Source organism: Saimiri boliviensis, chromosome 2, assembly GCF_048565385.1.
Source record: "Saimiri boliviensis isolate mSaiBol1 chromosome 2, mSaiBol1.pri, whole genome shotgun sequence".
In the NCBI taxonomy this organism is placed as follows: domain Eukaryota; kingdom Metazoa; phylum Chordata; class Mammalia; order Primates; family Cebidae; genus Saimiri; species Saimiri boliviensis.
In genome coordinates this window covers 34,708,283-34,734,838 of record NC_133450.1, presented here as the reverse complement: position 1 = coordinate 34,734,838, position 26,556 = coordinate 34,708,283, and the positions used below count along the sequence as shown (strand labels likewise).

At 49.5% G+C, this 26,556-nt stretch overlaps 1 protein-coding gene and 1 long non-coding RNA gene across 4 annotated transcripts in view; one reads left to right on the top strand and one right to left on the bottom strand.

Moving 5' to 3' along the window:
- ACTN1 (actinin alpha 1) overlaps nucleotides 1-11,834 on the bottom strand; it is a 107,223-nt gene extending 95,389 nt beyond the window's left edge. For 2 of the 3 annotated variants that reach the window (XM_003924469.4, XM_003924467.4), the window contains exon 1: nucleotides 11,459-11,834. In XM_003924469.4, coding sequence (XP_003924518.1) covers nucleotides 11,459-11,563 — 105 coding nt within the window. In that variant the 5' untranslated portion in view covers nucleotides 11,564-11,834. The remainder of the gene's footprint in view (nucleotides 1-11,458) is intronic. The other variant, XM_003924468.4, reaches the window with a different exon arrangement.
- A 375-nt stretch (nucleotides 11,835-12,209) lies between these two features.
- On the top strand, nucleotides 12,210-22,665 carry LOC104650784 (uncharacterized). Its single transcript, XR_005579304.1, has 4 exons — nucleotides 12,210-12,312; nucleotides 12,477-12,733; nucleotides 21,217-21,333; nucleotides 22,555-22,665. It is a non-coding gene; the product is annotated as an uncharacterized LOC104650784 (long non-coding RNA).
- The last annotated feature ends 3,891 nt before the right edge of the window (nucleotides 22,666-26,556 follow it).

The window sequence follows — 26,556 nt, the reverse complement described above, 5'->3', positions numbered from 1 at the left end:
AAGAAAAGAGGGCAAAAAGGAGAGAGAAAATAAAAAGAGAAAGAGAAAACTACAAAGCAAAGCTTCATTTGGAGCTAAAGTTTGGAAAAATATTCAGATTTCTAATAAGAGGCCTCAGGGCTTCGTGCATGCAAAGACACCTCCATGCGGCCCCAGCCACCAGTATCCAAGATGAAGAGCAGGAAACCAGGGGTCTGGCCCCATTTCCCTGCCTCCAGGAAAACACAATTCATAAGCCACCTCCTGCTTCTCTGAGCTCCCAGGGGCGAGTCTGGAAAAGCACTTTGGGTTCCTGGAAAGAAAGGCCCTTCCAAAATATCGGGAACTCGACTAAAGAGTGCCATTATCTATTATCTGGAGGATGTCTGCGGTGTTTAAAAGGGAGCCACTCCTCTGCCAAGGTCAAGGAGGTGGCCAAAAACAACTGGGGGGCTTCTTGGGGCCAGAAAGACACACACTCCATGCTCACAGACCCGACAGACACAAGCATCAAGACAGAGGACCTCGGTGGAGGCTGACCTCCTTTTCCTGGACCAAGCCCTCGTATTCGGGGTGTCGAGACTTAGAAGAATTAAAAGCTCCACTTCTCTCTCTAGCCCCAAACCACAGACTGTTATGCACGAACATCTCCATATCAGACATAAGGAGGAAAGATAGAGTCTGATTTCAGCAACCCCCTGCCGCCCACATGCAAGGCTTGGTGCCTCCTCCAGCCTGGAAAGCCAGGTTCCATTAGGGGACCGGCCTGAAGGAGCCCACCCACCTTGAAGGTGCCTCTCCTCCTGTCATTTCACCTACAGATGATTTGAAAATAGAGCTCAGATGCTGTCTCACTCCCATCAATTATAATCAGCTTTGCAAACGGCTTTTAAAAAATAAATCTTCAGGCCCATAAGAATGCTCCCCTACAAGCCCTGGCCTGGCCTCAAATCACAGGCCTTGTGACCACACTCGCAACAGCCCACGATCACCCACCACCAAGAAACAGGAAGAACAAGGTAATGGAGAGGCGGCTCCCTTCCCACAGCCGACTGCTCTTCTGCCTTGAGCTGAACACTTAGGGCCTCTGATTTAGGCCTGGAAGGTTCAAAGCTGGGGGTCAGGAAAGGGCGCTGCCCCCCCCCCCACACGACTTAGTGCCGTCCTCTGGACTGGCTCAAACACTCCCCAACCCTACAGTGCCAAAAGCTAACCCAAGCCCCCCACTCCACTCCCTCATCAACTTTCTAAAGCATCTCAAGGCTTAAACAAGAACCTCAAACATTACGGGTTTCACGTGCACAGGCTTTTAGTATCAAAATAAACCTGAGCCTCAGCTGCCTGGTTCAAAGCCCGTTTGGTTCCTGTGGTGACCGCAAAGGAAGACTCTCTGAACAAAAAGGACAGGCAGAACAGGTGAAACTGAAGGAACCAAAACAAGAGAGAGAAGGGGAGGGTGCTGCTGAATGTGAAAGCAGGGAGGCTTCCCTGCTGGGGTCAGCACCAGAGCTGGGGAGGCCTCCACGTTCACGGGACTTAAAATCTATTCCTGACAGTTACTGCTTCAACTGAAAAACGCAGAGAAATACAACATGCATCCTTCACTACCTTTAAAACCGAGAAAAGTACCCACTGAGACCTATGTCCATCCTCTTAACCTCACAGACCCTCCTGTCAAAGACCTGGATTGAAAACCAGCTCTACTTCCAGGCTTCAGAAGGCCTGGTGAAGTCGCTTCACCTCTCTGAGACTTACTTTCCCTGTATGTGAAATGGGGATAAGACCTCACAAGTTTGCTCACCACGATTACTGGAGAGAAAGCTACACATGAAAGCACAAATGTTAAAAAATACGACATGTTGAGTTGTTCTCTTATTTCAATTCTATATAAGCCTTGCCTCCCAATTAAAACATAAACTTCTTAATAGCAAAGAGTGCATCTGTACTTCTGGTTAAGAGCTGAGTTCTGAGGTCAATCTCCCTAATCTCGGGCAAGTTACTTAACCTCCCTTAGCTTCAATTTCCCTGTCTGTACCAAGAAAATTAACAGTCCCTTCCCCAAAGAGTTGTTTGACATATGGAGGTAATCCAAACCATTCAACCTCCAATCAGTGTGAACTATTAGTCGGTGTGCTTATTTGGAAAACCAAGACCTGGCTAATAAATCCCGGTTGGTTGATTGGTTGGTTGATATAAAACAGATAACACACCTGTCCAGCCTTCCTCCTCTCATCTTCTCTTCTTTCCTTCCCAGGAGGTGGATGACATTTACATTTACCTCCCAGTACCCTGGGCTTGTGAAATGCTTTGAACCAAAACGAATGGTTCCCTTTAAAGGCCAGGGGTACCAGCACCTTCATTTATAGGCCTCTCTCGCTGTGTGGCTGTGAGCATGTTATTCGCTATCTCCAACCTCAGGATCTTCACCTATGAAGTGTGATCATCCCACATCCCTTACAAGGCTGTTGTCAACGTTAAATGAAGCCACCGACAGAACGCATCTGACATACACTCCATGTGCAAGAAGGGTTTCCCTAGATTCCCCAGCCCCGACCTGTGGGTGACAGGCCTAGGGAGAACCCCACTCTCTTTCAATGGAGAACAGCTCTCCACCCCAGAAGTAGCCTGCTGTAGCCAAGGACCAAGGAGGCAGTTTCCAGGGGAACAGCATCCTCTGCATCTACGCCCGATTTCCATCCTTGGCTGCCTTTTATTCTCCTCCCGCCTCTGGAGTGGGCTAAGTCACCTTTCCCCACCATTGCTAGGCAACCTCCAAGAGTGGGGCAGCTGCCTCCTTCGGGGGGCACCCTGGCCCTGCCCTCCCCTTCCCCTGCCTAGGACCCTAAGGGAAGCTTCCCCACTTGGACTCCCACCCTGCCAACCCTGGGGAGAGCAGAGAGAAGCAATCCCAGGCCAACAGAGTTTATAGACAGAGGTCGAGGAGGAATTTTCCCCAAAGACTGAGACTTGGAATTATGAAGGCCACCCGCTCCCCACCCCACCAGTCTTCTGTTTGCCTGTGCTTATGTGTTATGTATTCCAGGTCAGTTTCCAAGGAAAGAGCCACATCCTTCATCCCGCTTTCTACAAAAGCTCCCGCCCTTATCTTTCTTTTCTAGACTCCTTTCATTCACCATGAATCCAGACCCCAACTCCAAACAGTGGGCATGACAGAGAAGGGGACACACAAATGCGGGAAGAAGGACAAGGATGGCAGGAGCCATCAGAAATCCAGTGAGTGTTTGTTTAACTCTGGGAGGTAGGATGACAGGCAGTTGTCATTTTCTTCTTTATATTAGTTAATTTCTTAGGTTTTTGAAAATTGAGATAAAATTCCAAGCCATAAAAGTCACCATTTGAAAACATACAATCCAACGCTTTTGGGTATATTTGTGAGGTTGTGAAATCACCACTAACTATCCAATTCCAGAGCATTTCCATCACCAGGAAATGTATATGTTTATCTTGGGTTAAGTGTTCTACCCACGCAAGCATTTGTTGTATAAGCAGCAGAGCAAAGTTGAGGAGTGCAAATGCTGGAGCCTGACTGCCCGGCTTCAGATCCCAGCTCCACCACTTGCTGGCAGCGTGAGCCGGGAAGAGTTCTGCAGCTGCTCAGAGCCAGTTTTCTCATCTGTAAAATGGGATAACAGGAAGACCCAGCTCACAGGGTTAGATGTGCTCATGCATGTAGAGTTCTTAGGACTGTTGCTGATAATTAGCATGTGCTCAGAAACAGCGAGCCACTATAATTATTATAAGAAGATAAACTTTGTTAACTTTTATGGCAGAATGGTGCATGCAGAAAGGGCAAGTTAAGGTCATGAATGTTGCCCCACATAGCTTTGAGGCCTGCCCATCACCAGACCAGACTCACTGTGCCCAGATAACCAGACTCACCCACCGTATAACCCCCCCAAGATAACATGACACAGGGGAAAGCAGGTGAGGCAGGGACGGGGGAGCCTGAGCGACCCTCTCCATGCATTCCCCCACCCGCTGAGAAGGAAGGATTCCAGGGAGTTTGAACTTGATGCACAGCCTGAGGATAGGTGAGAAAGTGATAAGGTTTGGTTGTGTCCCCACCCAAATCTCATCTTGAATTGTAGTTCCCATAATCTCGTGTCGTAGAAGGGGCCCGGTGGGAGGTGATTTAATCACGGGGGTGGTTACCCCTTTGCTGTTCTTGTGATGGTGGGTGAGTTCTCATAGGAGATGATGGTTTTTACATGGGCTCTTCACCACCTTCGCTCCTCTACACTTCTCCCTCCTGCAGCCATGTGAAGGACAGGTTTGCTTCCCCTTCCGCCATGATTGTAAGTTTCCTGAGGCCTCCCCAGCCAGCTGAACTGAGTCCATTAAACATCTTTGCTTTATAAATTACCCAGTCTTGGGTATGTCTTTATTAGAAGTGTGAGAATGGACAAATACAGACACCTTGCTCGTGTCTGAAGAGAGAGGAAGGAGGGGTTCCAGAGTGGCTCTAAGCCCTGGCTTGCTGTGTCTCTTGCCCCCACCACTCCTAAGACTCCTCACCCCAGTCGGATCCAAGTTTGAGCAAACAGTACTTAGGAGGCCACTGGCACTGGCACCTCAGGAGATGGAGCCAGAACCCTGGGCTGAATTGAGTCCTGAGTCCAGTGAGGGCTGACCCCACCTGCCAGAACTAAGGGAGCAGACTCTGGGGGTTTCCTCTGCCAGTGGCCTCTCCGCCATGACCTCTGTGGGGAGGTGCAGACTAGAACTTTCCAAACCGTCTCAGCTGGTGGGCTCCAGGATCCCACCAGTGTCTGTGGTGAATAACTCAGCCCAACCCATGGGCACCCCTTGCAGAGACATGGGCCTCTATGCACTCTAAAGAGGGCATAAAAGCAAGGCTGGTGAAGAAGGTGCCCTCTGGCTCCACACCAGGTCCAGGAAAACTACAGGTGGGTTACACATAGGGGCAGCTCAGGCAGAGCTAACTGGCTGGAAGATCCCAACAATACCTATACAGAGGTGTGGCCTTAAGAGTCCGGTCTGTGACCTGTCCAGGCGGCCTGGCCAACTCTCACAGAAAGGTAAGAGGTCAGCTCTGGGAGGGGCAAAACAAATGGAAAAGAACAATGAAGCTGGGCATAGTGGCTCACGCCTGTAATCACAGAACTTTGGAAGGCTGTGGCAGGAGGATCACTTGAGGCCAAGAACTCAAGATCAGCCTGGGCAACATAGTGAGAACCCCCCCATTTCCATAAAACATAAATTTAAACATTTAAAACTATAATAGAAGAATGATAAAGGAGAATAATGGGAGGGGGGTGTTCCCCAGCATGGATACATCGTGCTCTGCTCTGCCCTTTCAGCATCTCCCTTCTCCCCACCTCTGTCCTACAACATCATACACACACACACACACACACACACACACACACACACACACACAGCCTAAGGCTCCCTAGAAGAACCGCCTTCCTTTGAGATGCAGCTCCAATTCCACCAGTTCCTGCCAATGGCCATTATTGGCAGAGCCTGTTGTGATTCGGCCTCTTTCTGGTTCCCTCTCTACCTAAACCACCATTTCTACATGCCACACAGCAAGCAGAGCATCTGACACCTAGCAGGGGTTTAATGAACATCTACTGACTCCCTCCACAAGGAGGAACCATCTACATTCTCACCCTATTAAGGGCTGGGCTTTTTCCTAGAGACCCACCATGCATATCTGTGAGGAGGCCACATCGCAAGCTCCGGCTGCCCCACCCTAGCTCCAGGCCCCCAGGTCTTGTGTGACAGGTCTTCAAGCCAAATTGATGGTTTGTGGCCCCCAGCCAGGCGCCCAGCCCCAGGCTTTCCTCGAGAAGATGAAAAGGGGGGTCCAAGTCCAACACAGCCTGCACAGCCTTGCAGTACCTCCCCAGAAAGTCGGACTGGAGGAAAGGGGGTTCCTCCTCTTCCCCTCGAGGAGGTGGTAGACACGAATCCTGCAGAAGCCTGCTAGCCTCATTCTCCTGCAAACCAAACTCCAGTGTCCAGCGACTCCAATGGCCCCTTGAGGTCCCACCATTTCTCAAAACTGGAAAGTCTGGTTCTCAAGCCTCACCAGGCTACAGCTGCTCAGAGCCAGCTCTCTCCTCACACCTGCCTGTCTTAAGGCAGCCTGAATGGCAGCCAGAAGCAGCCCCCACCTGCTTGGTCTGAGGCCAACTGGCCTCTGCAACCCTCCTCCCCGGTCCACCTCTCCTCAGGCTTTGTCAATCACTTCGCCAACCAGTGGAGCAAGGTTTGGAGAAGAAGGAGCTGCATCAGATGCTCGGATAAAGCAGGGCTGGATTTGCTGCTTGGAGGGATGGGTGGGCCCAAAGCATGCCTCAGCCTGGGCCAGGAGCAGTGGCTCACACCTGTAATCCCAATACTTTGGGAGGCTGAAGCGGGTGGATCACCTGAGGTCAGGAGTTCGAGACCATCCTGGCCAACAGGTGAAACCCTGTCTCTACTAAAAATACAAAATTTAGCTGGATGGGGCGGTGCACATCTGTAATCCCAGCTACTAGGGAGGTTGAGGCTGGAGAATTGCTTGAACCTGGGAGGCAGAGGTTGCAGTGACTCAAGATCATACCATTGCACTCCAGCCTGGGTGAAAGCAAGACTCCATCTCAAAAAAAAAAAAAAAAAAAAAAAAAAAAGAATGCCTCAGCCTGAAGACATCCAGGGTTAAATTGCTTACAGAGAATTCCTACTGTGTGGCCATCTTCCCTGTACAAGCTGACATGGTGTTTTTGTTTTATGTTTTAAGTGCTTTAACATCCACCCTTCATTGCCATACCCAGGGAGTATGGTAGGCAAGGAAGGCTGCCTTATTCCACAGGTGAAGAGACTGAGCAATCAGAGAAGTTAAGGTCAGACATCAAGGATAACACAACTCCCTACACCCATAGACAACCTTGGCTTTTCCTGCAAAGATGGGTTTATATTCTATGTCTTATCTCAAAGCCTATTGGGTAAAGAACATGGAAATTCCAGTTCTTACAAATAGTTAACATTTACTGAGCAGTCACTACATGCTAGGTGCTAAGCTAGATCCTTAAATAGATTGCTTCATTTAAACCTCCGCACAACTCTATCAGGCAAGAAATATTATTATCATCATTTCCCCATTGATACCATCAGGCACACAGCAGGTAAGCTGACTCATCAAGATCTCAACAGTAAACAGAGGGACCAAGATTTGGACTCGTGGTACACCCAGCACACACTTACCTGCAGAGGCTGGGCCAGGTACAACCCAGGATAAGTGGTAATCCGAACATAAAGCATTTCATCACCTTCCCCACCCCCAAGCCTGAAGTTGGGAGCCATGCATGATGCCATTTAGCCCATTTTTTCAGAGACAGTTCTAGATCAGGCCACGTACAACAGGCCCGTCCCTGTGCTCTGCACTGGGATTCAACAGAGAACAGGACAGGCCAGGTCCCTGCCTCCAGGGACACTGGCATGGGGCGAAGCTGGAAGGAGTGCAGAACAGCGAGGAGTCTGAGAATGAGGAGGAAAGCCAATCCTCTCCCCTTTCCAGTTTTATTTCTACCAGGCATCACCCTGGCTTCAGATGTCCCATCTCTCCCCAGGTAAACTCTTCTACAGCAGGTGCTTCCCTCTCTGTAGTCCTCCATGCTGAGTGGTGGCCTTGGCTAGCTCCTGCAATGGCCTCGCTGTCCAGAAGCAAGTGCAAACCACGTGGCCCCTCTTCCTGTGACCTAGCCTCACCTGCCTGCAGAATCGAGATGTGGGCCTTATTCAGAACCACCTCTATTCACCTGCCAACGCTGCTGCTCTGTTTCAACATCCATTTGCTCAACAAATATTAAGTTCCTACATGTAAAAGGCCCCAGGCTGGCACCTGTGGACACACACATTAAACCAGAATCTCCAGGACTTCAGAGGGAAGAGACAAAATAAAATTTAACAGCAGAAGCTATCATTTTACATATCCGCTCACATCAAGCCAGCAAGGTGGGTATTAGTTCTTTTTTATAAGTCAGGAATTGGAGACTCGGAGAGGAACTTGCCCAAGGTCACAAGCCTGAAAATGCAGAGCCAGGATCCCACTCCAAGTTGATGCTCTCTCGGACTTGACCTATACCAGGTACACACATACACCCAAGAACATGAGTGAAATAACATAAAGGAGAAAACTGGGGGCCACGGTCACCCTGAAAATAACAGCAACCCCTAGGAAAAGTGACTTCGGAGCCCAGCCTCAAAGATCAGGAAGATTATGAAGGCTGGAAAAGTACAGGAGATGCCTCTAATCCACATGCTCCATCTGGAAGATAACTGCATTTTATGTCTGGAGGCATGGCGACCAGCCCATGAACTCTGTATGGAAGCATTCTTTGAAAGAGGGACAAGCCTTGGCCAAGCCAGAGCAGCTTCTTGAGTCATGCCGCCTGCCTGCACAGACTTCTCCCTGCATCAACATCAGGCCATACCTTCACCAAGGAAGCATTTCTCAATGCGTCACTTAATCCGATTCCCTGGAAGAGTCCTGAGGGCTCTGAGGTGCGGAAATGTGTCCCGTTTACAGAGGAGGAAACCTAATGGAAGCCGCACGCGCACGAGAATGGGAACTTGGTCTGTCTTGCTCAGTGCCTGACCCCTGATACCTGGAATCGTGTCTGGCCCAGAATGAGAGCTCACAAAGTATTTGCTGAATGATCTAACAAAAGTTCCACAAAATGGAAAGACCTGCCCAAAGTCTCACAAATAGCCACGGCTGCACCAAAGCTAAAAAGAGGGTCTTCTCCCTCCTACCCAGTGACCTTTGTATCCCTCTGTACTGTGTCCTCCTCTTCCCCTCCTCACTCACTCCCCTGCCTCCCTTTGGAGCCATCAGCCTCTGTCCACTTGTGGGCTCTGGTCCCACACAAACCCCACCTCCCACTGTCAGTAGAGAGCGTGTCAAAAACAACATGTTTACCTTAAGTCTTATCCCCACCTGTGATATCACCTCCTTAATACCACCCTGCTGAGAACTAGACAGAACAGAAATTCTGCAGACTGAGGCCCACAAAAAATAATCTAGAGAATTAAACGGGAAAAAAATGTGGATCTGAATCTTCAGAGTCAGGCCCAGAGCTCCTTCTGCTGTGGTTCCTCCACTAACCCTCGCCCAAAGCACGTGTCTGCTCTCCTGGTTCTGAGATTCTCTGGCTCTGGATGCCAGGCCCAGCTTTCCTGCCTCCCGCACCAAGGAGGGATAACTGAGAGGAAGCTGCCAGTCCCAAACATGGCTGCACCTCAGCCCCACCAAACACCAGCCTGGACTTGGAGCTGGTTACATCCCCTCTCTGCCCTGATTTCCTCGTCCTCGTGCGTGCCTGGCACACATCGGCAAATGCCAGCTCTTGGCACTGTTGAGTTTGCCTCCAGGATAACCCAGTTTCCCAGATCACCTCTTCCTACCTGGCTACCCAAAGGCCTGGGGCACACTCACGGCCACCCAAGTCAGAGTCCTGGGAATCTGTATTCTTCTCCCCAACTATATAACATATTCATTCATTCAGAAATAGTAAGTACTATGTGCAGGCTGGTGCTCAATGTCTGTCCCCAGGAACTTGGTCTCACAGTCCTGTCAGGTGTCCAGTTCCTGGGCAGCTCTGTTACCCCTGTCCCTCCCAGGCACAAAGCAGGTGCTCCCCAAACAGGGATTTCTTTTTCGCTTCTAACCTTCAAGGAAGACCTCAAGGCATCTATCGCCTTAATCTCACTTCAGTCTAATTTAAAATCCATTCTCAAGAAGGCTTCACCCTGAAATTATTAAAGCGCCTTCTGCCTGGTGCCCCATAGGGATCTCCAAATTACCCACTCACTTTTCAGCTCCACCCACAGCACCCACGGTCCCAGGAAATAAGCCAAGTGAGTGGCGGTCTGTCTGCAGCTCCCCCAGTCCTCAGTTCTTACTAGGAAGATGACAGGAAGAGGGGGAGTTTAAGCAACTGGCACATTACAAAGAAGTCAGTTCCAAGTCAGGGAACCTTCCCGTGTCCGACGTAGATGACCGATGTCGCCGTATAGGGCCCGGCCCTCCACAGGCCTTGGGCAGCGGGGCCCAGGTCGCCCCGCTTTGAGGAAGCCCATTGTGTGTGTTTTAGATTACTTCTGCCTGTCTGATGAAGTGAGTAAAAGGGCTCCGTTTCAGGGCCTAGGATTCCTGAGTGAGCTAATACAGGATGCCTTTGGCTGAAAAAAAACTTCAGTCGGCTCTATAAACTACCCCCCTTTTAAGTTTAAAAAAGGGAATGAATGTTACCATTTTTGGACATGAGCGTTCTCCCTCAAGCCCAGCCCTAACCGCACTATCCAGAGGGACGCGCCATCCTGTCCACCCCCACCCCCCCACCAACCCCACTCCCAGATCAGCCTGGGGGTGGGGAGGGTATGAAACGGGGAGGGACCGGATGGAAGCGGGCAGCCGAGAGAAGGGGGAGGGAAGGGGTATTCAGGGTACGTGGCCGCCTGGGGGCAAGGGCTCACCGCGCAGGCAGGAAGCGGCGGTAGGGTAGAGACGCCCTCCCCCCACCATCACGAGTGGTTTCGGACCTCTTCCTGCCACTGGCCACGGTACCCGGGTCCCATCGCCAGCTCCGAGCCCACCCGCACAACGCGCCTGTCTGGGATGCAGCTCCCTGGCTAAGTAGAGATCCCCAGTGACTGGCCCCAAATATCCCCTAAGACAGACCCTCGTTCTAGAGCCCCTCAACTCGAACCGAGCTGCCCACCTTTGCTGGGGGTCGGAGGGGCAAGACGTAGACGCAAGCCCATGTGGGACTTACAGCTACCAACCCACTGAGTTAAGCAATAAAACGGTCTGCCGTCCTGACCCCGCCCCCACTGGGCCCGCGGGAGAGCCAGCGTACGCCCCCCAGTTTTCTCGGCCACAGCCGCACTCCAGCTGGTCCTTCTCTAGGCAGATCCGGAGGCGGCCGCCGATCTCCCCGGCGCTCTCCCCTCTGCCTGGGGGACCGCAGGGTCCCGGGCGGCCCACAGCTCAGGTACTGAACCCAGGGCGGCCCAGGAAGCGGCGCTGCCACCGCACGCCATATGGAGAGGTGGCCAGGGGCGGAAGGAAAGGGAAAATCGATCCTGAGCAAGCAGCCCGGAGCCGGGGTCTCAGCCCCAGCCTGCTGAGCACCGCCCCCGCGCACAGCCCACGCGGGGATGGCTGCGGCAGCCGCAGGGTGGCCTGGACCACCGACCCCCAGGGAGACCTGCCCGCCGGCGGCACCACCTCTCCGTGCTCCGGCCCGGCGTTCGCGGGCTCCGGGACACGGGCGCTCCCGCTTCCGCCAGGCGCCTGTAACCCAACACCCCACCTCGCAGGGGCCGCGCCGCCCCCGCCCCCTCCCGTGAGCGCCCGGAACCGGTTCAGAGCCCGGGGGCCGAAAGCCCGGCCGACAGAAGGGGTCGCGGCTGGGGGCTGCGGCGGGCGGGGGCGGCTGCTGACCTTTCTCTGCTGCTTCTCCCAGGCCGGGTCCAGGAGCAGGTCCCGGTCCCAGTCCTCTTCGGGCTGCATGTAGTCGTTGGTTTGCTGAGAATCATAATGGTCCATGATGGTGCGCGCGTGCGAGGGGCTGGATTTCTTCCTCCACCTTCTCTCCGAGCTACGGCGGCTGCCCTGGCGTGGGAAGGGAGCAGGGCTGGGCTGGGCTGGGCTGGGCTGGGCTGGGCTGGGCTGGCAGGGCCGGGCTCGCTCCCCTGCGCCCGGTTCCGCCGCGGCGCTGCTGGCGAAAGCTGCTAGTGGCGGCGACAGCGGCGGGTGGGCTCCGAGGACTGCCTATCTCTGGGCGGGCGCTCGGACCTAATCTCCACGCACACTAAGCAAGGCGGACACACTCGCGCTGCGGGAACCGAGGCGGGCGGGGGCGGGGGGAAGGGGCAGAGCCCTCCCGAGGCTCTCCATTGGCCAGGCCGAGTTGCCCAAACTTCCCCCCATCGCTTCTCATTGGGAATTCCTGGCATCCGTCAGCCGGGCTGCGGCGCATATAGGTGGACTGGGCGGCCCCCCTCCCAGCGCGCACACCCCCGCCCACTCCCGCGGTGCCCACTCCCCCGCGACTCATGTGACGCCAGCTTAAGCTGAACGGGACCGAAGCCGGGAGACGCCTCCCGAGCCCGGGGACCGAGTGGCAGCACGCTCGGGAGCGCCAGGAGCCGCCGGGATTGGACCCGTTCCTCGCCACCGTTATTGCGCTCCCACGCGCGCTCCAAATCCTGGGGTGGGCGGGGGCTGGAGAAGGGACGCGAGGAAACCCGAAGAGCATTCATTTTCTCTTTCCCAGTAAACCTGGGTTTGGGCAGGTCAGCACCCTAGGAAAGGGGGCGGGGTGGGGCAATGGAAAGGAATTTCCTGGGAATTTCACGACTCCACCGTACCACCCCCCACCCCGGCCCAGCCACACTCCACCCCACCCCACCCCACCCCACCCTACAAAGGCGCGACCTGGCTGATCCCTGCCCTGCAGAAGCCCGATTTCTCGCCAGCAAACTGCTCTCCGAGGCTACCGAGCGTTCCCGCCACGCCACAGGAACCGTTTCAGCTCGCCCTCGAGCTCTAGGGACCCCTCCACAGCGGGGCCTCCTGGAATTCCCCGCCGGTCTCCGCGAGCACACTCGGCGGGCTGGTGCAGCCAAAACTACCTTCACCTGGCGGTGTCCTCCTCCCTCAGAGACATCCAGACATTACCCTCAAAACTGGAAGGGAGGACTCTGAGTGATCTAGGTAAATCGACTCGGTGCCTCCCTCCCGCATGCACACACCTGACAGATGGGGAAACTGAGGCTCAAAGAGCCGAGCGCGGAAAAGAGCTTGACTCCGCAGGCCAATACTGTAACCTTATGCCTGACAAACAAAACCTTATTGTCATTGGAGGAGGACGGAGGGCGGGAGTTACTAAACAGCTCTAACTTCTGCCTGCCACCTGCCAGGACTCCCCTCCCCGGGCTTAGTAAGAGGAGAGTCAAATGCGCTGATGCCCGTAAGGAGCAGAGCAGGCCTCGCGTTCTGGTGAGCAACTCTATGGGACCCCGGGATCCGAAGAACAGTGGCAAACAAACCTCTCCTAGGTTATGCACTCTATTGTGAACAACAGATGAGCCAGTCTTGCACGCCAGCACCCAGCGCCTAGTAGAGCTTAGTTTATGCATTTGAGGCTGGCCGCAGTGGCGGTGGCCCAGGCCTGTAATCCCAGCACTTTGAGAGGCTGAGGGGGGTGGATCGCTTGAGCCCAGGAGTTGGAGACCACCCTGACCAACTTGGCAAAACCCCGTCTTTACTAAAAATACAAAAATTAGCTGGTTGTGGTGGCACACACCTGTAGTCCCAGCTACTTGGGAGGCTGAGGTGGGAGGATCCCTTAAGCCTGGGAGGTGGAGGTTTCAGTGAGGCTGTTTTCATCAGTGCACTCCAGCCTGAACAACAGAACAAGACTCTCAAAATATATACATACATATCTGCATTTGGCCCTTTATAGCCACAGGTTTCAGAATCTGCAGATACCTGGGCTGACTGTGAGGGGCTTGAGCATCCTCAGATTTTGGTATCTGTGGGATTACTGAAACCACTACCCTGCCAATATCAAGGGAGGACTATATTTGTAGAAGGAATGGCTGCAAGGAGGCTGAAGCAGGAGAATTGCCTGAACCCAGGAGGCGGAGGTTGCGGTGAGCCGAGATCGCGCCATTGCACTCCAGCCTGGGTAACAAGAGCGAAACTCCATCTCAAAAAAAAAAAAAAAAAAAAAAAAAAAAAGAAGGAATGGCTGCATCAACTGCAAGAATTAAAATTAAAAATTAAAAATGCAAACATGTCAATTCAGAGGTGAGTGAAGGATTTGGAGGAAGAAGCTCACTGACAGGAAGGGCCCTGAATTAGGGGCTGGACTTTGTCCTCTACCTTCTCTCCAGGCGATGAGGGATACCTGAAAGGCCACCCATGGAAAAGGGGAAGAAAGAGAAGAGCCATCGCTGCTGTTGTAAGCAGATATCAGGTGGTGTCGCTGGTTGCATCATTCATCAACCACACACATTTGTGTGAGTGTTACCCTTCAGCACTGTGCCTTCCAGAAGCCCCTGGCTGAGGAAACACTGCTTCTGAGCCACAGAGACAGCTGATTTATGGACTATTTTATCACTGCTTCTAAACTGTGGCATTAAACCTAACACAGAGGGTAATGGTAGTGCTGCATCCATTCATTCACTCAATAAATATTTGCTGAGCACCATCTGCATGTCAGGGAATGTACTAGATGTTATGTATATAGAGATGAAAAAGCCATAGTCCCTGTCCCACACAGCCCACCAGACAGGCACAGAAACAAAAATATGATGTCATGAGTTAGATGGAAGGAGAGATATCTGACAAGGGTATTGTTGGAACACAGAGAAGGAGCACTGAACCCCGTGGGAAAGGAGGCTCCAGGCTTAACTTTTTGGAGGAGGCGAAACTTAAGTGAACCTTAAAGAATGAGAGTCAGCCAGATAGAGTGTGGGAAGTTATTCCAGGGAGAAGGACCAGCCTGAGCTAACGCACAGGGACAGGAAACTGCATGGTATACAAAGGAATGTCTAGCATCTCAATGTGGCTGGACTAGAAATCCAAGGCTGGGAGGGGCAAGAGATGGGGCTAGAGAGGTGCACAGCAGCCAGACTGTGAAGGTCTCATGTGGATCTAAGGGGAGCAAGGCTGGCTGGAAGCTTTGACACCAGTTGCAATAATCCATGTCAAAATGGAGCAGCATGGATAGACCACAAATACTTAGGGGATAAAACTGAGAGACCTAGGAGTTTGACTGAGGAGACAGAAGTGTTTTTGTTGAGAGATCCCATGTACTTTACCTCCTATATTAAGTTCCTCCTGTGAGGTGAGAGTTGTGTCTGTCTTACAGAGAAAACAAACTGAAGCTCGGAGAGGTAGTAACTAGTCCAAAATGGACCAGTATGTGTGACTCCCAGACCCATGGCTTTAACTCCAGTGGTTCTCAACCCTAGGATATTTTAACAGCTCCCCCTCACAAGGAATATTTGTTGATGTCGAGTCATTTTGGGTTATGACAGCTGGTGGGTTCCTACTGGCATCCAGTGGATGCAGGCTGGGGATGATGCTAAACATTCTGCAATGGACAGGACAGCAACTCCACAACAAAGAATTATCCAGGCTGGGCACGATGGCTCACACCTGGAATCCCAGCACTTTGAGAAGCTGAGGGTGATGGATCACTTGAGGTCAGGAGTTCGAGATCAGCCTGGGCAATGTGGCAAAAACCCATCTTTACCAGAAATACAAAAAATTAGCCAGCCATGGTGATGTGAATCTGTATTCTCAGCTACCTGCAGGGCTGAGGCAGGAGGATTGCTTGAGCCTGGGAGGTCAGTACTGCAGTGAGCCATGATTGCACCATTGCACTACAGCCTGGGTTACAGAGCAATGCCTTGTCCAGAAAAGAAAGAAAGAAAGAGAAAGCAAAGGGAGAAAGAAGAAAGAAAGAAAGAGAAAGAAAAGAAGGAAAGAAAGAAAGAAAAGAAAGAACCAGCTCAAAATATCAAGAGTGCTGAGGTTGAAATCCTGCTTTAATCATCAGTTTATAGTTTAGATAATCTGGTGAATGGAGGCACTGTGACCAGTGGAGATAGTACAGAAGAGGAAAATATTTGGGAACAGAATCACGGATTGAGTTTGAATACACTGAATCTGGAGTGCTCTTAGAATGTCCAGATTCTGTTGTCCAGCAAGCAGTTTGACTGCATAGCCCTGACCTCAGGCAAAACAAGAGCTGAGAGTCATCTGCATATGGATGATATTAACGCCATGAGACCACCCATGAAGAATGCCCAGATGGAGATGAGAAGAGGGCAGAACACTGAAGAGCAACACTTAGGGACAGCAAAGAACAAGAATCCCTGCAGGAAACAAAGAAAATGGTCATCCAGGAACAAGGAAAGCCTGGAGTATATGGTGTTGCGGAGGTCAAAGGAGTAAGGTTTCAAAGTAAGAGGAATTGGCAATGTCAGATATACTCAAAAAGTCTGGAAAGTAAAGCCTAAACAGTGTTCTTGAATATGACAGTTGAAAATTCATTGGTGACCTTGGCCAATGGAATTTTGGCAGAGTAGCAAAAGCTGTAAGTTTAAAGGGACATTAGGAGTGAATAAATGGAGACAGTGAATATAGAAGGGAAAAGAAGTAGCTAGAGGGGTAATAGCTAGAGGTAGGTACTGAGATCAAAGGAGGACTTCTCTTAAAACTGGAAAATGTGAGCTGTTTGTTGTTTGAGAAGAAGAATTCAGTTAAGTAAGAGGAAAAAGTTGAAAATGTAAGCAAAAGGAAGTTGAGGGAGCCAGGTGCAGTAGCTCATGCCTGTAATCCCAGAACTTTGGAAGGCCAATGCAGGTGGATCACTTGAGCTCAGGAGTTCGAGACTATCCTGGACAAAATGGTAAAAACCCATCTTTACCAAAAATACAAAAAATTAGTCAGGCGTGGTGGAGTGTACCTGTGGTCCCAGCTACTTGGGAGGCTGAGATGGGAGGATCACAAGAGCTTGGGAAGCTGAGGCTGCATTGAGCCACTGCACTCCAGCCTGGGTGACAGAGTCAGACTCCATCTACAAAAAAAAAGGAAAGCATTTGAGGGACAGCACAAGTTCTTGAGGAGATAGGACCATATGGGTGCAAGGACACAGGCTAAGGGATGAGCCATTGAACAAGAAGAAAGCCCCTTATCTGGCTGGGTATGGTGGCTCATGCCTATAATCCCAACACTTTGGAAGGCCGAAGCAAGTGGATTACTTGAGCCGAGAAGTTCAAAACTAGCCTGACCAACATGGTGAAACCCTGTCTCTACTAAAAATACAAATATTAGCTGGATATGGTGGTTTATACCTATAGTCTCAGCTACTTGGGAGGCTGAGGTGGGAGGGTCCCTTGAGCCCGGGAGGCAGAGGTTACAATAAGTGGAGATCGCATCACTGCCCCGCAGCCTGGGTGACAAGAGTGAGACCTGGTCTCAAAAAAAAAAAAAAAAGAAAGAAAGAAAGAAAGAAAGAAAAGAAAAAGACCCTCATCTGAGAAGAGAGGATGCCCACAGTGTGTGGGAAGATGGTCAGGAAGTGCATTGAAACAATAACTGATTAACTTATCTTCTCAATAAGGGAGGCCTTAAGGATGGACCAAGGTAATGAACTGACCCGTCTTCTCATTCATGGCCATCACACTGTGAAACGATACTGGGGACTTTCAGTCTCAGTAGAACACAAGCTTTTTTAGAGAGAACAAAGTTGCTAAAAGTGTTGAATCTTTAGGGATGCTAAAGTATATGCATATTTATAACATCCATTCTTTTTTTTAAATTGGATGTAACAGTGTCAAAAATGCACTAATCAAGTACACTAATCTTACACATCACTTGGTAAAATTTTAGATGTCTACACCCATATAACCTCTTTTCTGGTCAGGATATAAAACATTTCTGGCACCTCAGTTTTTCTCATGCCTCTTCCACTCTATACTTCCAATTGATGGAGGTGCCCACTCTTCTGACTTCCTATCACCAACGATCATTTTTGTTTATGAGCTTTTTGTAAACACAGTATGTATACTTTGGTTTCTGGATTTTTTTCCCCTCAGTTTAATGTCTATAACATTCATTTATATTGTGGCTTGTATCAGTAGTTAATTTGTTTTTGTTGTTTAGCATTCTATTTTATGAGTAGATCCTAAGAAATTTATCTGTTCTCCCATTGATGGGTATTGTTTCCAATTTAGAATGTTTATTTAAAAAACTACTATGAACATTTTTATGTGTGCTTTCTGCAAACATACACATGCATTTCTCCTGGATATATACCTAAGAATGGAATTGTTGGTCAGGTGTGATGGTTCACACCTGTAATCACAACATTTTGGGAGGCCAAGGCAGGAGGATCACTTGAGTCCAGGAGTTCAAGACAAGCTTGGGCAACATAATGAGACCCCATCTCTATAAAAAATACAAATAAAAATAATAATTAAAAAGTAGAGGCTGGGTGTGGTGGCTTAAGCCTGTAATCCCAGCACTTTGGAAGGCCAAGGTGGATGGATCAAAAGGTCAGGAGTTCAAGACAAGCCTGGCCAACATGGTGAAAACCTGTCTTTACTAAAAATACAAAAAAATTAACCAGGAGTGGTGGCAGGCACCTATAATCTCAGCTATTCAGAAGGCTGAGGCAGGAGAATTGCTTGAACCTGGATGGTGGAGGTTGCAGTGAGCTGAGATTGTGCCATTGCACTCTAGCCCAAGCAACAGTGTGAGACTCTGTCTCAAAAAAAAAAAAAAAAAAAAAGAATAGGATTGCTGGGTCATAGGGTAGACATATGTTTCACTTTAGTAAATATTGGCAAAGACTTTTTCAAATTGGATGTAAGAATTTACTCTCCACGAAGCAGGATGGGAGAATTTCAGTTGCTCCACATCCTCCTAACACCTGGTATTGTCCTTTTTTTTTCTTCAAAGTTTACCATGTGGTGGATGAGTAGTGATCTCTTTTTATGGATTTAATCTTTTCATATGCATATTGATAATCTGAATTTAAAACACCCATTCCTGATACCATTGATTCTAATAGCAATTAATTCTCAATTTATTAGCTGCTTAAGGTAAGGAACAATGGCACACATATTTTGTTAATTCCCCAAATTTCATTCATTCATTCAACAAATACTCATCATGCAGGTGTTCTGTGCCTAGCACTGTGCTGGAAATAAAGGTACAAGAGTGGACAAGACAGAGGTAGCCCTGTCTATCTTAGAATAGACAGTTAATGCTCTATAGTCAGTGAATGATTGTTTAGGGAGGAGGCTGTTAAGTCCTGTGTAGAAGCTGTTTTGTTTTGGTTTGCTTTGGTGAGAAGCTGAAAAAGGTCTACTTTATATGACTTTTCAATTAAGAGTTTAATAGAAACAGTTCTTACAAAAGGCCAGGTGTGGTGGCTCACGCCTGTAATCCCAGAACTTTGGGAGGACCAGGCAGGCAGATCACTTAAGATCAGGAGTTCAAGACCAGCCTGGCCAACATGGTGAAACCCCTTCTCTACTAAAAATACAAAAATTAGCTGGGTATGGGGTTGCACGCCTATAATCCCGCTACTTGGGAGGCTGAGGCAGGAGAATTGCTTGAACCTCAGAGGTGGAAGTTGCAGTGAGCCAAGATAGCGCCACTGCACTCTCCAGCCTGGGTGATGGAGCAAGACTCTGTCGAAAGAAAGAAAGAAAGAAAGAAAGAGAGAGAGAGAGAGAGAGAGAGAGAAAGAGAGAGAGAGAGAGAGAGAGAGAGAGAGAGAGAGAGAGAAAGAAAGAAAGAAAGAAAGAAAGGAAGGAAGGAAGGAAGGAAGAAAATCCCTGGGATTACATGTTCAGCCAGAGCAGAGTGAGGTTAGACTGTGAAGGAAAATGGGCAAAGTAGAGAGATTCATCTGGGAAACAATACAACTCTTTTCTTCTCAGAGGCTCAGCCTGTATTGTCCTTTTTTCATCCATCCTTGGCATCTCTCTGCGTGCAATGACAAAGGAACGGAGATTGTGGGCAGTTCTTGCCAGAGTTCTTGTTACACCAGTGGGTGTGAACTGAGACTCAAGAAGCTTGCTCAAGTCAGTGACAAGGAGAATTGAAATTCCTTCTACCAGTCAGAGTCCTTCTGCAGAGCTGCTCAAGGAACAGGAAACTCCCCACTAAGCAGCAGCAGCAGCTGAGACCGCAGCCTAATTCATCACCAGCCCTCCAGGCAGCTGTGCCGCCACAGGCCAGCTGGCAACGAGTCACTCAGAGAGCCATAGATACTTTGCTGTTGAAAGAACCTACTCTGGAGTAGATGACCCGGCTTCCCATGGAAAGGAGGAATGATTATGTCTATGGGTTCTGGGAAGACTCATCGAACACCCACTCTGGGCCAGGCAGAATGCCAGGAGATTCAAAGGAGTCTCTCAAACCTCATCATTCCCCTGGTACAAAGCCATAGGCTTCCTCCCCGAGAAGTCATCCATCCAACAGATAGTCACCAACAGACATAGTCTGAGAGGATCAAAATGAACTGGATTAGGCTGGGTGCAGAGGCTCATGCCTATAGTCCCAGCATTTTGGGAGGCCCAGGCGGGTGGATCACCTGACGTCGGGAGTTTGAGACCAGCCTGACCAACATGGAGAAATCCAGCTACTCAGGAGGCTAAGGCAGGAAATCACTTGAACCCAGAAGGTGGAGGTTTCGGTGAGCCGAGATCGCGCCATTGCATTCCAGTCTGGGCAACAAGAGCGAAACGCCACTCCCCCACCCCCCAAAAAAAGCTGGATTGACACGTGAGGTGACATAAAGAAGGGAGAGTGCCAGCCCCATGCCTGGGATGCGGCAGGCCACCTCAATGCGCATGAGTTTCTCTTCCACCCTGTTGTGGGTGACTTACTATGCAAGGTCCTGTGCAGAAACATAGGCAAGTAGGGTGTGCGAGATTCTGGAAACTAAAAGCACTATGGACCTCCCGCCCAGAGATTTAGCTATTGTCTTCCTTGTGTCCTGAGTTCTTCCCTAACCTTACAGCCTAAGGGTAATAGGCTCCTATGAGCTGTTCCTAAGAGCTCAGGGCGTGGTAGTCATTAAGAGTGTTTGTAGAATGCTAGAAGGAGGTACGAAATAAATCACTATGGTTTTTTTGGTTTGGGGCTTGGGAAACCAGAAACCTCCATTTTGTCCCCAGTCCCAGTAGCAATATAATTAATGGACTTGCCTTCCCTGAACGCCCACAGCATACCATTTGTAACTAAGAGAGTGTATGTTGCTTTTAGTCCTTTGTCCATATTTTCTCTCACACTGTCTCCATGAAGCCTCACCCCTCTTCTTTCTCCCACTCAGTCTAACACGGGTCCTAGGACACCGTAGGTGCTCCAGTTCAATATTCCCGGAACGAAAAATGGCATTGGTCAAATTCCATCTTACTGCCCGTTTCCCCGTCAATTCATGGGAGGCCTGGGTAGGCCAGTCCTTCACCATAGTCCACGCAACCACTTCCTAAGTTCCTGGGCCTCCTGAGAAATTAGTGGCAGTGAAATTGAACTGGCTGTTCCCCTTCCCAGGCCCCAGCCAGCAGCACTCAGCCGTCAGCCATAAGGATGAATTCCTCTGCACCAGCTTCTGCTTCATTGGAACTGTCTGCTGTAGGGCCAATTCCTCTCCCTCCCACCAGAAATCAGTGGGGCAGGGAGGGAGACACACAGCAGCTTCCCTCAGGTGGGATCTCTAATAAGAGGCTGGCAGAAAAGTTCCTGTTCTTCCCATACTCTGCCTAGCCCTCAGGTCTCAGGTGAGAGAATATCTGGCCTATCTGGTCCACTCTTTTCCCTAGTGATCAGGCATATATTTATATCCCCCAGATGCCAGGGATAAACCAACCTGGACCCTCAGTAATCTCTACCTTAGATAGCTACCTTGAGGTCAGCTCTGGGAGCAGAGCTAGTCAGGCTTGAGAGCTGCTTAGCCTGGGCCCTCCAAGGAGGGCTGGGAGCTCTTCCCCAACTACCTCTTGTTCCCAGCAAAAATCAGAGCAATGCACCCAAATCACAGCTGAGAAAATAAAGACCTAAGTAAATGGAAAGATTATTCATTATGTTCATAGATTGGAAGAATCAATAACCCCGACTTTAGTGCCTAACCTGCAACACAGCATTGGCTTTATAAGCTACATGTTCAGCCACTAGCTGAAAAGTCACTCTGTCCAGATCACTTCCATGGAAATGATGGCATAGCTTTTAGGGGCAGATATTGTTATGTGGGAAGCAGGATAAGGCCAGGAGACCTGAGCTCACTGGGCTTCAGCTTACTCATCTGCAGAATGACAGGGCTGGATTCCGGAGACAGTCTTTAAGCTCCTGGTGATAAAGTTCTGAACGCTGTTCTAAGAACATCTTTCTCCAACTCCTCCTTTATATCTCCAGTGACAAGAGGATTTGAATCTTCTGAAACAGTGTTTCTCTACCTTGAATACTAAGCAAGATCCTTTAGAAAGGATACAAACCCTCACAAAGTTACTTAGTTTTCATTTTAATGTTCCTTAAATGTGGATGAACATAAAACTAGGCACAAAACCTCTTAAGGTTTGGGGCTTACAATCAACTATAAAATGAAAACAAGCTTACAAATTCTATTTAAAAGAAATTATAAAACCAGTAAGATTCAAATTAGCCACATTAATTTAAATGTAACTGTTGCTATTTGCTGAAACAAAATTGCTACTCCCAGCATGATTTAGTTCTGACTGTGATCAAGCAGGTGGTTCTTTCTGCCTTGGGGATGCCGGTATCACCACGTGCCAGGCAATGACTCAATTCTCCTACCACTTTCTCTATTTGAACTACTGCATCAGGGCATCATTTAACCTCCACTTAATGAGAACACACTGTAATGCATCAAGTTCCCTCTGCTGTTTTCTCATTAGCACTGAACAATTAAAGTTAAAAAATTTTTTTTAATCTTTGTACCAACAGGATCCTCCTCTCAAATTTCAATGTTCTTATCTATAACACAGAGAGAATCACTTCCATTCCACCTACCTCACAGGATGGCTGTGCTATTCATTCAACTATTTTTTTATTGAGTACTTGCTATGTGCCAAACACTGTTTTGGCACAGTGGATGTAGCAGTGACCAGAATGGACACAAGTCCCCACCCCATGGAGCTTACATTTCAATTGGGAGAGCCTGGTAAGAAAATAAAGAAGTAAAATAATGTGATAGTGTTAAGCTCTAAGAAAAAAAAAATATATATATATATATATATATATATATATATATATATGGCAGAGAAGGGGAATTGAGAGTTTGGGGAGACACAGAGGGAGGTTACATATTTTAAACGGGGTGTTCAGGGAACGTTTGTTGAGTAGGTAGCATTTAAGAGCTAAATGAGGTGAGAAAACACCTCATTTAGGTCTTAAATGAGGAGCAGCCAAAAGATCACAGTAGCTAGCAAGAAATAATGCACATGAGACACACACGGAAAACTACAATGGAGATGTGGGTATAATAGATACCTGTTGTTTTGCTGCCCAGCAACCATTTTCCCCTCCTGGCAACCATAACTTGATACTCCTCTGGGAGTGCAACTCCCCTGCTCCAATCCCTGGGCTTCAAGTAGAGTTGACCCCACACCTAGTCGACAAGGCTGGGCAAATGAAAGGTCTAGCCAATCAGAGCACAATGATTGGGTTAGGGCATGGGACCCAATCAGAATGAAGGATGCATAATGAAACCTTCTTTTTTTTTTTTCTTTGAGGCAGTGTCTTGCTCTGTCACCCAAGAGGTAGTGCAGTGGTGCTATCACGGCTCACTGCAGCCTTGACTTCCTGGGCTCAAACAATCCTACCACCTTAGCCTCCCAAGTAGCTGGGATCACAGGCATGCATCACCATGCCCAGCTTATTTATTTATTTACTTACTTATTTATTTAGAGACAGAGTCTCATTCTGACACCTAGGCTGGAGTGTAGTGACATGATCTCGGCTCACTGCAACCTCCACCTCCCAGGTTCAAGTGATTCTCGAGCCTCAACTTCCCAGGTAGCTGGGATTACAGGCATGTGCCACGATGTCCAGCTAATTTTTGTATTTTTAGTAGAGACAGGGTTTCATCATGTTGGCCAAGCTGGTCTCAAACTCCTGACCTCAAGTGATCCACCCACCTCGACCTCCCAAAGTGCTGGGATTACAAGTATGAGCCATCGTTCCCAGCCCCACTTATTCATATATTTTGTAGAGATCAGGTCCTTATGTTGCCCAGGCTGGTCTCAAGCAATCCTCTTGCCTCAGCCTCCCAAAGGACTTGCTGGCCTTTCCCCTGAGGAGCCACAGTGGAGACATTCCCAGCCCATCCTTGTCATGGTCTCATGCAGGAAAGTGCCAGGGCCGGGGGGTCATCCATCGCCTCATGTCCCCTCAAGCTAAAGGTTATGGGTATAATGGGTATACAGACAGACAGACAGACAGACAGACAGACAGACACACACACACACACACACACACACACACACACTCTCTCTCTCTCTCTCTCTCTCTCTCTCTCTCTCTCTCTCTCTCTTTCTCTCCCTATAAAGCTAGATTAAATTAAACAAGGATTCAAAATCTTATCAGAAGCAAGGCAAGGCTGGCTGGGTGTGGTAGCTCATGCCTGTAATCCAGAACTTTGGGATGCGGAGGCGGGCAGATTGCCTGAGCTCAGGAGTTCAAGACCAACCTGGCCAACATGGCGAAACCCTGTCTCTACTAAAAATACAAAAATTAGCCAGGTGTGGTGATGTGCACCTGTAATCCCAGCTACTCAGGAGGCTGAGGCAGGAGAATTGCTTGAGTCTGGAAGGTGGAGGTTGCAATGAGCTGAGATTGCGCCGCTGCACTCCAGCCTGGGTGACAGAGGGAGACTCTGTCTCAAATAAAACAAGGAAGAATCAGCAGCAAGGCAGGAATACAGGCAATACCACCCCTGGGCTTCCTTTGGCTCTCAGGATTATGGAGGAGGCAGGAGCAGTCACCTGCCTCAATCCCTGGCAAATAGGATCTCACTGGAAAGCTGGATTTACTCTTGTGGCACCATCCCATTACAGTAGGGTTTACATCATGGTTCCAGAAGGATTTACTTTTAGCAATCTACCTGCAAGTCAAGAGAATGTTCATAAACATGGCCTCTCCTGGTTCTGGATCTGTCTTGACACATCCCCAGGGTCACATCCTGATGATGTAGCTAAGTGGAATCAGTGCTCCGGAGTCCCTGAATGGCATGTGTGCCCAGCCTTCCAGCAAGCACATGCCCCGCACATGCCCTGAAAACGGAGTCATGGCAGGAGGGAGGAGCAGCACCTTCAGGACCAGGCAGGCTGCTGGGACTCCACACTCAGGACCACACCCAGATCAAGGAGGGTGGTGTGTCAGGAGGAAGTGAGGGGCGTTCCCACCTGCCAGTCAGCAAGCATTTACTGAGCACTCCCTTGGTCTGAAGGGTCAGGTGGACTGTGGCTTAGAACCCAGTTCTGGTGTTCACTTCCTGTGACACCTTGGGCTAGTCTAAATTCTCTCTTCTTAACACTGCATTTCTCAACTCTGGCTAAAATTACTTGGTGAACTTCAAAAATAACAGCTATACCTGGGCCCCAAAGCTGACCAACAAAAACACTCTCTGCGAGGGACACAGACATTGGTAGGTTAGAAACTTCCCAGGTGATTCAACTCAAATATGCATCTCTGTATTCTCTTTTCTTTCTTTCTTTCTTTCTTTCTTTTTTTTTTTTGAGACAAGAGTCTGGCTCCGTTGCCCAGGTTGGAGTGTAGTGGCATGATCTCAGCTCACGGCAACCTCTGCCTCCTGGGTTCAAGCAATTCTCATGCCTCAGCCTTCTGAGTAACTGAGGTTACAGGTGCACACCACCATGCCTGGCTAATGTTTTGTATTTTTAGTAGAGACAGGGTTTCACCACATTGCCCAGGCTGGTCTTGAACTCCTGAGCTCAGGTAATCCACCCGCCTCGCCTCCCAAAGTGCAGGGATTACAGGCGTGGGCCGCTGCGCCTGGCAATCTCTGCATTTTCTGATTTGCTGCTTCTAGTCTGCCTGGTTTGGTAACCAGATAACCAGGCTTGTGAGGGAAACGTGGAAGGCGAGGAGAGGTATTAAATCGACCAATTCCATGTACCTCCAAATTCAAATTGGAGCCCTGGAGGCAAATACAAGGAGGCAGATTTTGGTTCAGGCCAAGGTCGTGTCTTCATGACCAGCCTAGGTACCACGCACGGTGAGCAGTTTGTGTAAATTTTTTTTTTTTTTTTGAGACGGAGTTTCGCTCTTGTTACCCAGGCTGGAGTGCAATGGCGCGATCTCAGCTCACCGCAACCTCCGCCTCCTGGGTTCAGGCAATTCTCCTGCCTCAGCCTCCTGAGTAGCTGGGATTACAGGCATGCGCCACCATGCCCAGCTAATTTTTTGTATTTTTAGTAGAGACGGGGTTTCACCATGTTGACCAGGTTGGTCTCGATCTCTCGACCTCGTGATCCACCCACCTCGGCCTCCCAAAGTGCTGGGATTACAGGCTTGAGCCACCGCGCCCGGCCCAGTTTGTGTAAATTTTTATTGAGTATGCCTAATTTTGCCCACCTTGAGGACTTACCTAGTTTAGTTGACTTTGCTTCAGATAGTTGTTGGCTGTTTCCAGAAGTCAAATCCATTCCCAAGAGTTATCTCAGTGTCACTTCCTATAATAGCAAGTTCCCAGACCTCTCTGAGTTTACCAGCTTCCTCCCTGCGAAGGTCATGGTGATCACCCACATGCCATGCTGTGGAGAGATTTCAATGAAATAATGAAGAGTGTGACGGCTCTGGATTGCACTGGCTGAACCTGATCAAAGGCAGAACCTCAAGCCAGCAGTGAGGTCTTAAAGGACTGCATGCATTCCCGGCTCTGAAAGTCATTCTGACCCTGGTTTTGAAGTCAGATGACCTGAGTTCAGCCTTATCACCCAGTAGTGATGTGACTCTCTAAACCTCAG